Source organism: Lampris incognitus, chromosome 16 (genome assembly GCF_029633865.1).
Source record: "Lampris incognitus isolate fLamInc1 chromosome 16, fLamInc1.hap2, whole genome shotgun sequence".
In the NCBI taxonomy this organism is placed as follows: Eukaryota; Metazoa; Chordata; class Actinopteri; order Lampriformes; family Lampridae; genus Lampris; species Lampris incognitus.
The window spans coordinates 39,412,100-39,426,411 of record NC_079226.1 but is presented as its reverse complement, the minus strand read 5'-3'; the positions used below and the strand labels follow the sequence as shown (position 1 = coordinate 39,426,411).

General features: G+C 49.1%; 1 protein-coding gene across 1 annotated transcript in view; it reads left to right on the top strand.

The window, feature by feature from the left end:
- Positions 1–13,164, top strand: part of pygl (phosphorylase, glycogen, liver) — a 40,100-nt gene extending 26,936 nt beyond the window's left edge. Inside the window, exons 18-20 of the mRNA XM_056296510.1 lie at positions 916–1,050; positions 9,516–9,582; positions 11,386–13,164. Of these exons, the coding sequence (XP_056152485.1) occupies positions 916–1,050; positions 9,516–9,582; positions 11,386–11,574 (391 nt within the window). The 3' untranslated portion in view covers positions 11,575–13,164. The remainder of the gene's footprint in view (positions 1–915; positions 1,051–9,515; positions 9,583–11,385) is intronic.
- The last annotated feature ends 1,148 nt before the right edge of the window (positions 13,165–14,312 follow it).

The window sequence follows — 14,312 nt, the reverse complement described above, 5'->3', positions numbered from 1 at the left end:
CAGTAGTAACAGCATGGTAGTAACAGCATGGCAGTAACATCAAGGTAGTAACAGCACGGTAGTAACAGCACAGTAGTAACACCATGGTAGTAACAGCATGGTAGTAACAGCATGGCAGTAACAGCACGGTAGTAACAGCATGGCAGTAACAGCACGGTAGTAACAGCACGGTAGTAACAGCATGGTAGTAACAGCACAGTAGTAACAGCATGGCAGTAACAGCACGGCAGTAACAGCATGGTAGTAACAGCACAGTAGTAACACCATGGTAGTAACAGCACGGCAGTAACAGCATGGTAGTAACAGCACAGTAGTAACACCATGGTAGTAACAGCACGGCAGTAACAGCATGGTAGTAACAGCACAGTAGTAACACCATGGTAGTAACAGCACGGTAGTAACAGCACGGTAGTAACAGCATGGTAGTCGGCCATGGAGGAATTCACATAGTGTTTAATTAATTCTGTGCATAATTAACATCTGATCAAACGACTCTCTATGTTGCCCATAGTGCAAAAACCAAAATGTTTGTTCTATAAACTGTTGGAAACAGTTCTGCACAATTAACCATGGAAATGAAACTTGCTACACAGTTATATTCAGATTATGATACGATCGGCTTGATTATATCTAACCTTGTCTGTGGTCTGTGACGTCAGTTTAATTACACGTATGGTCGCTTTAGTTCCCAATGCAGACAACGCCAGGCTGCTGTCACAAGCACAAGTGTTATGTTACACGTCTGGGTAGTGTAGCGGTCTATTCTGTTGCCTACCAACACGAGGATCGCTGGTTCGAATCCCCGTGTTGCCTCCGGCTTGGTCGGAGGTAATTAGCGTTGTGTTACATTACTGATATAAAGTGATAGAAAATGTGAGCACTTATCTTTTCTTCTTGTATTTATTTATTTTTCAGCTATGACGCCATGACATATTACAAGAAGCTTCCAGAGCTGAAACAAGTTATGGACCAGATCAAGAGTGGATTTTTCAGCCCTAAAAACCCGGATCTTTTCAAAGACCTCACAGAGATGCTGTTCAAGTATGACCGGTAGGTGGCAGTCCCAGTAGTGTCTTGATGCACAGAATCACAGAAAGGTGAATCACTTCATCTGGATACAATGTTTATCAATAGATACATTTCATCATCATCTAAGTGGCCTCGTCAGTCTCACCTGACTGCAGGTATCCCACCCTTATAAACAATACAGGGACTTATAAACAACACAGTGGCTTATAAACAACACAGTGGCTTATAAACAATACAGGGACTTATAAACAACACAGTGACTTATAAACAACACAGTGACTTATAAACAACATAGTGGCTTATAAACAACACAGTGACTTATAAACAACATAGTGGCTTATAAACAATACAGTGACTTATAAACAACACAGTGACTTATAAACAACACAGTGGCTTATAAACAACACAGTGGCTTATAAACAATACAGTGGCTTATAAACAACACAGTGGCTTATAAACAACACAGTGACTTATAAACAACACAGTGACTTATAAACAACATAGTGACTTATAAACAACATAGTGGCCTATAAACAACACAGTGACTTATAAACAACACAGTGGCTTATAAACAATACAGTGGCTTATAAACAACACAGTGGCTTATAAACAACACAGTGACTTATAAACAATACAGTGGCTTATAAACAACACAGTGGCTTATAAACAACACAGTGGCTTATAAACAATACAGTGGCCTATAAACAATACAGTGGCTGATAAACAACACAGTGGCTTATAAACAATACAGTGGCTTATAAACAACACCGTGGCTTATAAACAACACAGTGGCTTATAAACAACACAGTGGCTTATAAACAATACAGGGACTTATAAACAACACAGTGGCTTATAAACAACACAGTGATTTATAAACAACACAGTGACTTATAAACAACATAGTGGCTTATAAACAACATAGTGGCTTATAAACAACATAGTGGCTTATAAACAACACAGTGACTTATAAACAACATAGTGGCTTATAAACAACATAGTGGCTTATAAACAACATAGTGACTTATAAACAACACAGTGGCTTATAAACAATACAGTGACTTATAAACAACACAGTGGCTTATAAACAACATAGTGGCTTATAAACAACACAGTGACTTATAAACAATACAGTGGCTTATAAAATACACAGTGGCTTATAAACAACATAGTGGCTTATAAACAACACAGTGACTTATAAACAACATAGTGGCTTATAAACAACACAGTGGCTTATAAACAATACAGTGGCTTATAAACAACACAGTGGCTTATAAACAATACAGTGGCTTATAAACAACACAGTGGCTTATAAACAATACAGTGGCTTATAAACAATACAGTGGCTTATAAACAACACAGTGACTTAAACAATACAGTGACTTATAAACAATACAGTGGCTTATAAACAACACAGTGGCTTATAAACAACACAGTGGCTTATAAACAACACTGTGGCTTACAAACAACACAGTGGCTTATAAACAGTACAGCATTAGAAATGGTGAATCTCGTGGCAGGATTAACCAGTGGCGGAACGGGAGTCAACGTGTCTTTAATCACCACACCGCTATCCACCAGCTGGCTGACGTTATCAACACTATCGAGAAACAGGACAGCGGCACCGTTCATGCTGGATGCAGATCTTCCATATCCCACAAGTTCCCCTACGGCCAAGCAGCACGCCTCCACCGGGAGCTTGACCACCGGGGCCACTTTAATCGCATGCAGGCGTGTCAAATTGTCGAACCCCATTCCTGCTACTCCGTCCCCTCACTCACTCCGTCCCCTCACACACACTTCTGCTACTCCGTCCCCTCACTCACACTTCTGCTACTCCATCCACTCACTCACACTTCTGCTACTCCGTCCCCTCACTCACACTTCTGCTACTCCGTCCACTCACTCACACTTCTGCTACTCCGTCCCCTCACTCACACTTCTGCTACTCCGTCCCCTCACTCACACTTCTGCTACTCCGTCCCCTCACTCACACTTCTGCTACTCCATCCACTCACTCACACTTCTGCTACTCCGTCCCCTCACTCACACTTCTGCTACTCCGTCCCCTCACTCACACTTCTGCTACTCCGTCCCCTCACTCACACTTCTGCTACTCCGTCCCCTCACTCACACTTCTGCTACTCCGTCCCCTCACTCACACTTCTGCTACTCCGTCCCCTCACTCACACTTCTGCTACTCCATCCCTTCACTCACACTTCTGCTACTCCGTCCTCTCACTCACACTTCTGCTACTCCACCCACTCACTCACACTTCTGCTCCTCCGTCCCCTCGCTCACACTTCTGCTACTCCGTCCCCTCACTCACACTTCTGCTACTCCACCCACTCACTCACACTTCTGCTACTCCATCCCCTCACTCACACTTCTGCTACTCCGTCCACTCACTCACACTTCTGCTACTCCGTCCCCTCACTCACACTTCTGCTACTCCGTCCTCTCACTCACACTTCTGCTACTCCGTCCTCTCACTCACACTTCTGCTACTCCGTCCCCTCACTCACACTTCTGCTACTCCGTCCCCTCACTCACACTTCTTCTACTCCGTCCATACTCCGTCCCCTCACTCACACTTCTGCTACTCCGTCCCCTCACTCACACTTCTACTACTCCGTCCCCTCACTCACACTTCTGCTACTCCGTCCCCTCACTCACACTTCTGCTACTCCGTCCCCTCACTCACACTTCTTCTACTCCGTCCATACTCCGTCCCCTCACTCACACTTCTGCTACTCCGTCCCCTCGCTCACACTTCTTCTACTCCGTCCATACTCCGTCCACTCACTCACACTTATGCTACTCCGTCCCCTCGCTCACACTTCTTCTACTCCGTCCATACTCCATCCACTCACTCACACTTCTGCTACTCCGTCCCCTCACTCACACTTCTGCTACTCCGTCCACTCACTCACACTTCTGCTACTCCGTCCCCTCACTCACACTTCTGCTACTCCGTCCTCTCACTCACACTTCTGCTACTCCACCCACTCACTCACACTTCTGCTCCTCCGTCCCCTCGCTCACACTTCTGCTACTCCGTCCCCTCACTCACACTTCTGCTACTCCACCCACTCACTCACACTTCTGCTACTCCATCCCCTCACTCACACTTCTGCTACTCCGTCCACTCACTCACACTTCTGCTACTCCGTCCCCTCACTCACACTTCTGCTACTCCGTCCTCTCACTCACACTTCTGCTACTCCGTCCTCTCACTCACACTTCTGCTACTCCGTCCCCTCACTCACACTTCTGCTACTCCGTCCCCTCACTCACACTTCTGCTACTCCGTCCCCTCACTCACACTTCTTCTACTCCGTCCATACTCCGTCCCCTCACTCACACTTCTGCTACTCCGTCCCCTCACTCACACTTCTACTACTCCGTCCCCTCACTCACACTTCTGCTACTCCGTCCCCTCACTCACACTTCTGCTACTCCGTCCCCTCACTCACACTTCTTCTACTCCGTCCATACTCCGTCCCCTCACTCACACTTCTGCTACTCCGTCCCCTCGCTCACACTTCTTCTACTCCGTCCATACTCCGTCCACTCACTCACACTTATGCTACTCCGTCCCCTCGCTCACACTTCTTCTACTCCGTCCATACTCCATCCACTCACTCACACTTCTGCTACTCCGTCCACTCACTCACACTTCTGCTACTCCGTCCCCTCACTCACACTTCTGCTACTCCGTCCCCTCACTCACACTTCTGCTACTCCGTCCCCTCGCTCACACTTCTTCTACTCTGTCCATACTCTGTCCACTCACTCACACTTCTGCTACTCCGTCCCCTCACTCACACTTCTGCTACTCCGTCCACTCACTCGCACTTCTGCTACTCCGTCCACTTACTCACACTTCTGCTACGCCGTCCCCTCACTCACACTTCTGCTACTCCATCCCTTCACTCACACTTCTGCTACTCCGTCCCCTCACTCACACTTCTGCTACTCCGTCCCCTCACTCACACTTCTGCTACTCCGTCCACTCACTCACACTTCTGCTACGCCGTCCCCTCACTCACACTTCTGCTACTCCATCCCTTCACTCACACTTCTGCTACTCCGTCCCCTCACTCACACTTCTGCTACTCCGTCCCCTCACTCACACTTCTGCTACTCCGTCCCCTCACTCACACTTCTGCTACTCCGTCCCCTCACTCACACTTCTGCTACTCCGTCCCCTCACTCACACTTCTGCTACTCCGTCCATACTCCGTCCCCTCACTCACACTTCTGCTACTCCGTCCCCTCGCTCACACTTCTTCTACTCCGTCCATACTCCGTCCACTCACTCACACTTATGCTACTCCGTCCCCTCGCTCACACTTCTTCTACTCCGTCCATACTCCGTCCACTCACTCACACTTCTGCTACTCCGTCCACTCACTCACACTTCTGCTACTCCGTCCCCTCACTCACACTTCTGCTACTCCGTCCCCTCACTCACACTTCTGCTACTCCGTCCCCTCACTCACACTTCTTCTACTCCGTCCATACTCCGTCCCCTCACTCACACTTCTGCTACTCCGTCCCCTCACTCACACTTCTACTACTCCGTCCCCTCACTCACACTTCTGCTACTCCGTCCCCTCACTCACACTTCTGCTACTCCGTCCCCTCACTCACACTTCTTCTACTCCGTCCATACTCCGTCCCCTCACTCACACTTCTGCTACTCCGTCCCCTCGCTCACACTTCTTCTACTCCGTCCATACTCCGTCCACTCACTCACACTTATGCTACTCCGTCCCCTCGCTCACACTTCTTCTACTCCGTCCATACTCCATCCACTCACTCACACTTCTGCTACTCCGTCCACTCACTCACACTTCTGCTACTCCGTCCCCTCACTCACACTTCTGCTACTCCGTCCCCTCACTCACACTTCTGCTACTCCGTCCCCTCGCTCACACTTCTTCTACTCTGTCCATACTCTGTCCACTCACTTACACTTCTGCTACTCCGTCCCCTCACTCACACTTCTGCTACTCCGTCCACTCACTCGCACTTCTGCTACTCCGTCCACTTACTCACACTTCTGCTACGCCGTCCCCTCACTCACACTTCTGCTACTCCATCCCTTCACTCACACTTCTGCTACTCCGTCCACTCACTCACACTTCTGCTACGCCGTCCCCTCACTCACACTTCTGCTACTCCATCCCTTCACTCACACTTCTGCTACTCCGTCCCCTCACTCACACTTCTGCTACTCCGTCCCCTCACTCACACTTCTGCTACTCCGTCCCCTCACTCACACTTCTGCTACTCCGTCCCCTCACTCACACTTCTGCTACTCCGTCCCCTCACTCACACTTCTGCTACTCCGTCCATACTCCGTCCCCTCACTCACACTTCTGCTACTCCGTCCCCTCGCTCACACTTCTTCTACTCCGTCCATACTCCGTCCACTCACTCACACTTATGCTACTCCGTCCCCTCGCTCACACTTCTTCTACTCCGTCCATACTCCGTCCACTCACTCACACTTCTGCTACTCCGTCCACTCACTCACACTTCTGCTACTCCGTCCCCTCACTCACACTTCTGCTACTCCGTCCCCTCACTCACACTTCTGCTACTCCGTCCCCTCACTCACACTTCTTCTACTCCGTCCATACTCCGTCCCCTCACTCACACTTCTGCTACTCCGTCCCCTCACTCACACTTCTACTACTCCGTCCCCTCACTCACACTTCTGCTACTCCGTCCCCTCACTCACACTTCTGCTACTCCGTCCCCTCACTCACACTTCTTCTACTCCGTCCATACTCCGTCCCCTCACTCACACTTCTGCTACTCCGTCCCCTCGCTCACACTTCTTCTACTCCGTCCATACTCCGTCCACTCACTCACACTTATGCTACTCCGTCCCCTCGCTCACACTTCTTCTACTCCGTCCATACTCCATCCACTCACTCACACTTCTGCTACTCCGTCCACTCACTCACACTTCTGCTACTCCGTCCCCTCACTCACACTTCTGCTACTCCGTCCCCTCACTCACACTTCTGCTACTCCGTCCCCTCGCTCACACTTCTTCTACTCTGTCCATACTCTGTCCACTCACTCACACTTCTGCTACTCCGTCCCCTCACTCACACTTCTGCTACTCCGTCCACTCACTCGCACTTCTGCTACTCCGTCCACTTACTCACACTTCTGCTACGCCGTCCCCTCACTCACACTTCTGCTACTCCATCCCTTCACTCACACTTCTGCTACTCCGTCCACTCACTCACACTTCTGCTACGCCGTCCCCTCACTCACACTTCTGCTACTCCATCCCTTCACTCACACTTCTGCTACTCCGTCCCCTCACTCACACTTCTGCTACTCCGTCCCCTCACTCACACTTCTGCTACTCCGTCCCCTCACTCACACTTCTGCTACTCCGTCCCCTCACTCACACTTCTACTACTCCGTCCCCTCACTCACACTTCTGCTACTCCGTCCCCTCACTCACACTTCTGCTACTCCGTCCCCTCACTCACACTTCTTCTACTCCGTCCATACTCCGTCCCCTCACTCACACTTATGCTACTCCGTCCCCTCGCTCACACTTCTTCTACTCCGTCCATACTCCGTCCACTCACTCACACTTCTGCTACTCCGTCCACTCACTCACACTTCTGCTACTCCGTCCCCTCACTCACACTTCTGCTACTCCGTCCCCTCACTCACACTTCTGCTACTCCGTCCCCTCGCTCACACTTCTTCTACTCTGTCCATACTCCGTCCACTCACTCACACTTCTGCTACTCCGTCCCCTCGCTCACACTTCTTCTACTCCGTCCCCTCACTCACACTTCTTCTACTCCGTCCACTCACTCACACTTCTGCTACTCCGTCCCCTCGCTCACACTTCTTCTACTCCGTCCACTCACTCACACTTCTGCTACTCCGTCCCCTCGCTCACACTTCTTCTACTCCGTCCATACTCCGTCCACTCACTCACACTTCTGCTACTCCGTCCCCTCGCTCACACTTCTTCTACTCCGTCCATACTCCGTCCCCTCACTCACACTTCTGCTACTCCGTCCACTCACTCACACTTCTGCTACTCCGTCCCCTCACTCACACTTCTGCTACTCCGTCCCCTCACTCACACTTCTGCTACTCCGTCCCCTCACTCACACTTCTGCTACTCCGTCCCCTCACTCACACTTCTGCTACTCCGTCCCCTCACTCACACTTCTGCTACTCCGTCCCCTCACTCACACTTCTGCTACTCCGTCCACTCACTCACACTTCTGCTACTCCGTCCCCTCACTCACACTTCTGCTACTCCGTCCCCTCACTCACACTTCTGCTACTCCGTCCCCTCACTCACACTTCTGCTACTCCGTCCCCTCGCTCACACTTCTTCTACTCCGTCCCCTCGCTCACACTTCTGCTACTCCGTCCCCTCACTCACACTTCTGCTACTCCGTCCCCTCGCTCACACTTCTTCTACTCCGTCCCCTCACTCACACTTCTTCTACTCCGTCCACTCACTCACACTTCTGCTACTCCGTCCCCTCGCTCACACTTCTTCTACTCCGTCCACTCACTCACACTTCTGCTACTCCGTCCCCTCGCTCACACTTCTTCTACTCCGTCCATACTCCGTCCACTCACTCACACTTCTGCTACTCCGTCCCCTCGCTCACACTTCTTCTACTCCGTCCATACTCCGTCCCCTCACTCACACTTCTGCTACTCCGTCCACTCACTCACACTTCTGCTACTCCGTCCCCTCACTCACACTTCTGCTACTCCGTCCCCTCACTCACACTTCTGCTACTCCGTCCCCTCACTCACACTTCTGCTACTCCGTCCCCTCACTCACACTTCTGCTACTCCGTCCCCTCACTCACACTTCTGCTACTCCGTCCCCTCACTCACACTTCTGCTACTCCGTCCCCTCACTCACACTTCTGCTACTCCGTCCACTCACTCACACTTCTGCTACTCCGTCCCCTCACTCACACTTCTGCTACTCCGTCCCCTCACTCACACTTCTGCTACTCCGTCCCCTCACTCACACTTCTGCTACTCCGTCCACTCACTCACACTTCTGCTACTCCGTCCACTCACTCATACTTCTGCTCAGAGACAGAGACACAGAGAGAGAGAGAGAGAGAGAGAGAGAGAGAGAGAGAGACACACACACACACAGAGACAGAGAGAGAGAGAGAGAGAGAGAGAGAGAGAGAAGGAGAACAAGAGAGAGAGAGAGCGAGAGACAGTGAGAGAGACACAGACACAGAGACAGAGGGAGCTCATAAAACTGCTGTTAGCTTAATAGTTTTTCCATTGTGTGTTTTACTGGCTGGTCAACAGCCAGTATTCTTGTAAAGACGGCCTCACTTAAGTGTTTGTTCTCCAGCAGCTCTGAGTGTGTCCCTCTGTGTGTGTCCCTCTGTGTGCGTCCCTCTGTGTGTGTCCCTCTGTGTGTGTCCCTTCTCTGTTTTAGTTTCAAAGTGTTTGCAGACTTTGAGGACTACGTGAAATGCCAAGAGAAAGTCAGCAATCTTTATCAGGTAAGACAACCAACCCTGAGCCAAACAGTGTTAGTGGGTTTGGGGTTGTTTTTTTGTTTTTTTTGGGGGGGGGGGATTTTCCCCCATTCTCCCCTCGAGTTGTACCCGTCCAATCACCCCACTCTTCTGAACCGTCCTGGTCTCTGCTCCACCCCCTCTACTGATCCGGGGAGGGCTGCAGACTACCACGTGCCTCCTCCCATACATGTGGAGTCACCAGCCGCTTCTTTTCACCTGACAGTGAGGAGTTTCACCAGGGTGGGAGGATCACGCTACCCCCCCCCCGAACAGGTGCCCCGACCGACCAGAGGAGGCGCTAGTGCAGCGACCAGGACACATACCCACATCCAGCTTTCCACCCGCAGACACAGCCAATTGTGTCTGTAGGGACGCCCGACCAAGCCGGAGGTAACATGGGGATTCGAACCGGCGAGCCCCGTGTTGGTAGGCAACGGAACAGACCGCTACGCTACCCGGGCCCCCCTAACTGTTCTTCCTTAAGCTAAACATGAGAACTCAATGAGTGCCGAATTGTTCTGACTACCACAGGAAAGCCTTTACCGTTGTTTAAGGTGGCAACCTTCCCTTCAGCTAACTGAATCATACCCGTATTGTGCAAAGACGTGATTGCATGGAAATACCAATATATCAGGGGATATCAGTGTCTTAAGTTTGCTTAAGGAAGAAAAGTTAGGGGGGTCCGGGTAGTGCAGCGGTCTATTCCGTTGCCTACCAACACGGGGATCGCCGGTTCGAATCCCCGTGTTACCTCCGGCTTGGTCGGGCGTCCCTACAGACACAATTAGCCGTGTCTGCGGGTGGGAAACCGGATGTGGGGGTGTGTCCTGGCTGCTGCACTAGCGCCTCCTCTGGTCGGTCGGGGTGCCTGTTCGAGGGGGAGGGGGAACTGGGGGGTAATAGCGTGATCCTCCCACATGCTACGTCCCCCTGGTGAAACTCCTCACTGTCAGGTGAAAAGAAGCGGCTGGCAACACCACATGTATGGGAGGAGGCATGTGGTACTCTGCAGCCCTCCCCGGATTTACAGAGGGGGTGGAGCAGAGACCGGGACGGTTCAGAATTGGGGAGAAAAAGGGAGAAAATCCTCCCCCCAAAACAACTTAAGTCTTTGATGGACTTGTTTTAAAGTGTTAACATCATTATTACTACTATTACTGCTACTACTACTACTACTATTATTATTATTACTATTATTACTACTACTATTATTATTATTACTATTATCATTATTATTACTATTATTATTATTATTACTATTATTATTATTATTACTATTATTATTATTACTATTATCATCATTATTACTATTATTATTATTACTGTTATTATTATTACTATTAGTATTATTACTATTAGTATTATTATCACTACTATTATTATTATTATTATTACTACTACTACTACTATTGTTATTATCATTACTATTATCATTATTATTATTATTACTACTACTATTATTATTACTATTATTATTATTATTATTACTACTACTATTATTATTATTACTATTATTATGATTACTGTTATTATTATTATTACTATTATTATTATTATTATTACTGTTATTATTATTACTACTACTATTATTATTATTACTATTATTATGATTACTGTTATTATTATTACTATTAATATTATTACAATTATTATTACTACTACTATTATTATGATTACTGTTATTATTATTATTATTATTACTATTATTGATTTATTATTATTATCCTTGTCAATTTATGTTGGGCCTTTGCATAACTAATATTTGTTCATCGTTTCTCCGAAAAGAACCCGACAGAATGGACCAAGACGGTGATCAGGAACATCGCCGCCTCAGGCAAGTTCTCCAGCGACCGGACCATTGCAGACTACGCCAGGGAGGTGTGGGGCGTGGAGCCCACCGACCTGAAGATCCCGCTGCCGAACGAGCCCCGAGAGGCCATCGAGGAAACCGCCCGGGCTTTGAAGAAAATGTGAACGTGTTTCAAGGCTCCCCGCTTTGGGTTTACAGTGTTTGTACTTAGATATACTGTAAACGTACTACTTAACATGTTGCCTTTTGCTCTCAGCTTTCACTTTGCACATCGTTGAACTTTTTTTCAGTCACTAGAGTGATTTTTTTTTCCCCCATTTAGTTTAAAAAAAAACGAAGAATCACTTTTAAAGACCACGTTTACACACAGTGAGTGGGACCACACCAAGGCCTGCTGGCACTTGTGGTCACAGTGAATCTCGTTTTTGTTTTTTTTTGTTACAGCGGCGTAGTCAGGAATCCAAGGCCATGCTAGTTCTAGTCTGTACTGGTCTTTCAAAATTAGATCTGATAAACTGAGACGTTGTAGGTGGGCTGTTTCACTGAGGCCACACAGCATATGCTTCCAGTTCTCTGCTTTCGTTTTAACTGGCTTCCCCAGATAGCAAAACCGCTGTGGCCCGGACCCGCCCCACACCCGACACTTTCATCCGGCCCACATACCTCGTGGAACGTTGCCACTTGGGCGGTCCGCTCCTGTTTGCCAGATCTGGGCCAGAACCAAGCCGTAGCAATGCCGCATGTGCCACATATTTGCCAAAGGTGGCCATATTTGTTTTGTGATATTTGGGCCATATTCACCATTTACCACACGGGGCCACTTCAGGGTCACATCCAGATCACATGTTGCCCAGAGCACCGCATCTTTGCCAAAAAAGGCCCACATTTGATTTGGCATATTTGGGCCATATTTGCTGTTATACATGTGGGCCACTTCAGGCTCACATCCGTTTCGTCAGGGCCAGAAGGCCGTCAGTGCCGCATCACTGCCTGAAGTGGCCCACATCCGGGTGCTCTCTGGGTTGAGCTACTGCAGGGTCTTATTGCATCACATAGGCTTTTGTTACAGAAGGAAATTACACGCCTGAGTCTACTAATCAGTAGGATCTTTGTTAAGGACCTTTATTTGTAGAGTGAGCTGGGGAACAAATGCCTGCACCCACACTGGCCCTTTCTGGACAAGACTGCCCATCCCTGATCTAAGTCCTTAGGTTGGATGTTCTCCCCACAGTCGGATGGGCTTCATCGTGACATGTCAACTCTTCATATCTTCACATCACCTAACGCACATCCTCATTCAAAAATACGTGTGCTAGGTGAATTTGAAACTATGAAATTATTCATATTTCCCATTAACGTGAACGGTGTGTGTGTGCACTAAGCACACTCTGATGGTTTCACAACCTGCGAGATGTTTCGATTCCACCTAAAGTGAACTGGAGAAGAAAGGCTGCGATTGTGGGAGGGAGTAAGTGGGGGGGAATGGTGGACGGATGGACAGATGATCATAGAGGGGTTTATCAATCAGGGTCTCGGGTTACTTTGCTGGGACAGCATGAACCTTCTTGTGTAGTGTAACGTACGGTACTGCTTACCCCTCCCGTACTCAAACTGGAGGACGTCCAATGCTGCTCGGCCCAGGTCTGATATCTAAACGGCAGTTTTCTAATGCAGAAGTTTACAAAGTGCCTGTCAACCGAGACGGAAATATCAGCCATCTTGTCTCTGTTCTCAATAAAACTTGATGAAAACAACTTTTATCACTTTATTTTTTTGCTGTTCCACTTTCCAGTGTTGAAATGATAAAATCACGATGCAGACGTACTGTACGATGTAAAGGCCTGTCAGATTTGCTGTAAAATGGGAGACGAAGACAAAAGTAACTACCAACATAACACACCTTGGAGGGGAGAAGGCCGTTCTGTCATTTCAGGATCTGCAGAAATCTCCTGTCGGGAAAATCTAACACAATAAAAACGCAATAGATAGACCCAGAGATGATGATTTGGTTTAGACCGTGGTATCTAGAGCCATGTGTGAAGGCCCTACCCTAACGTTCTCTCCTCTGTCTGAACCGCTGGAGTCTCCCGGGCCGTTGGATTCATACAGATGCAGTCTGACACTCATCTGTGGCAATGTGTCTCGTCCACTGAAGGTTTGTGTAGCCTGGTATTCGTTCCAATCCAACACTAAACCAGCTTATTTCACTGAAGGGTGCCTGAAGAGGTAACACCGATGGCAGTCTGACAGGACGCGGAAGCGGGGCAGGCTAAGCTAACTGCTAGCCCATGCAGACCGGCAGTTCCGATAACACCAAGGGTGGTCCGGCGGCGGCCTCGCCTGGCGTTGACTGTGTTTTTAGTGTTATCATGTGGAGTGCGGGGAGGTTTGTCGACAGTGTCTGGCTGGAAGAGCTGGCATTGGATCGACTGAAGGAGTTTGGTTTGCTGCATCCTGTGGCCCAAAGGACCACGGCCCTGCCTGGAGCTGCGCCCTAAGAGGAAACATCAAGGGTGGTCTGACAGGATGCAGAAGTGGGGCAGGCTAAGCTAACTGCTAGCCCATGCAGACCAGCAGTTCCGATAACACCAAGGGCGGTCTGGCGGCGGCCTCGCCTGGCGTTGACTGTGTTTTTAGTGTTGTCATGTGGAGTGCGGGGAGGTTTGTCGAGAGTGTCTGGCTGGAAGAGCTGGCATTGGATTGACTGAAGGAGTTTGGTTTGCTGCATCCTGTGGCCCTAAGGACCACGGCCCTGCCTGGAGCTGCGCCCTAAGAGGAAACATCAAGGGTGGTCTGACAGGATGCGGAAGTGGGGCAGGCTAAGCTAACTGCTAGCCCATGCAGACCGGCAGTTCTGACAGTCATCCTGCCTGCCATTCGTTCTCCTGGACAGTGACATCCA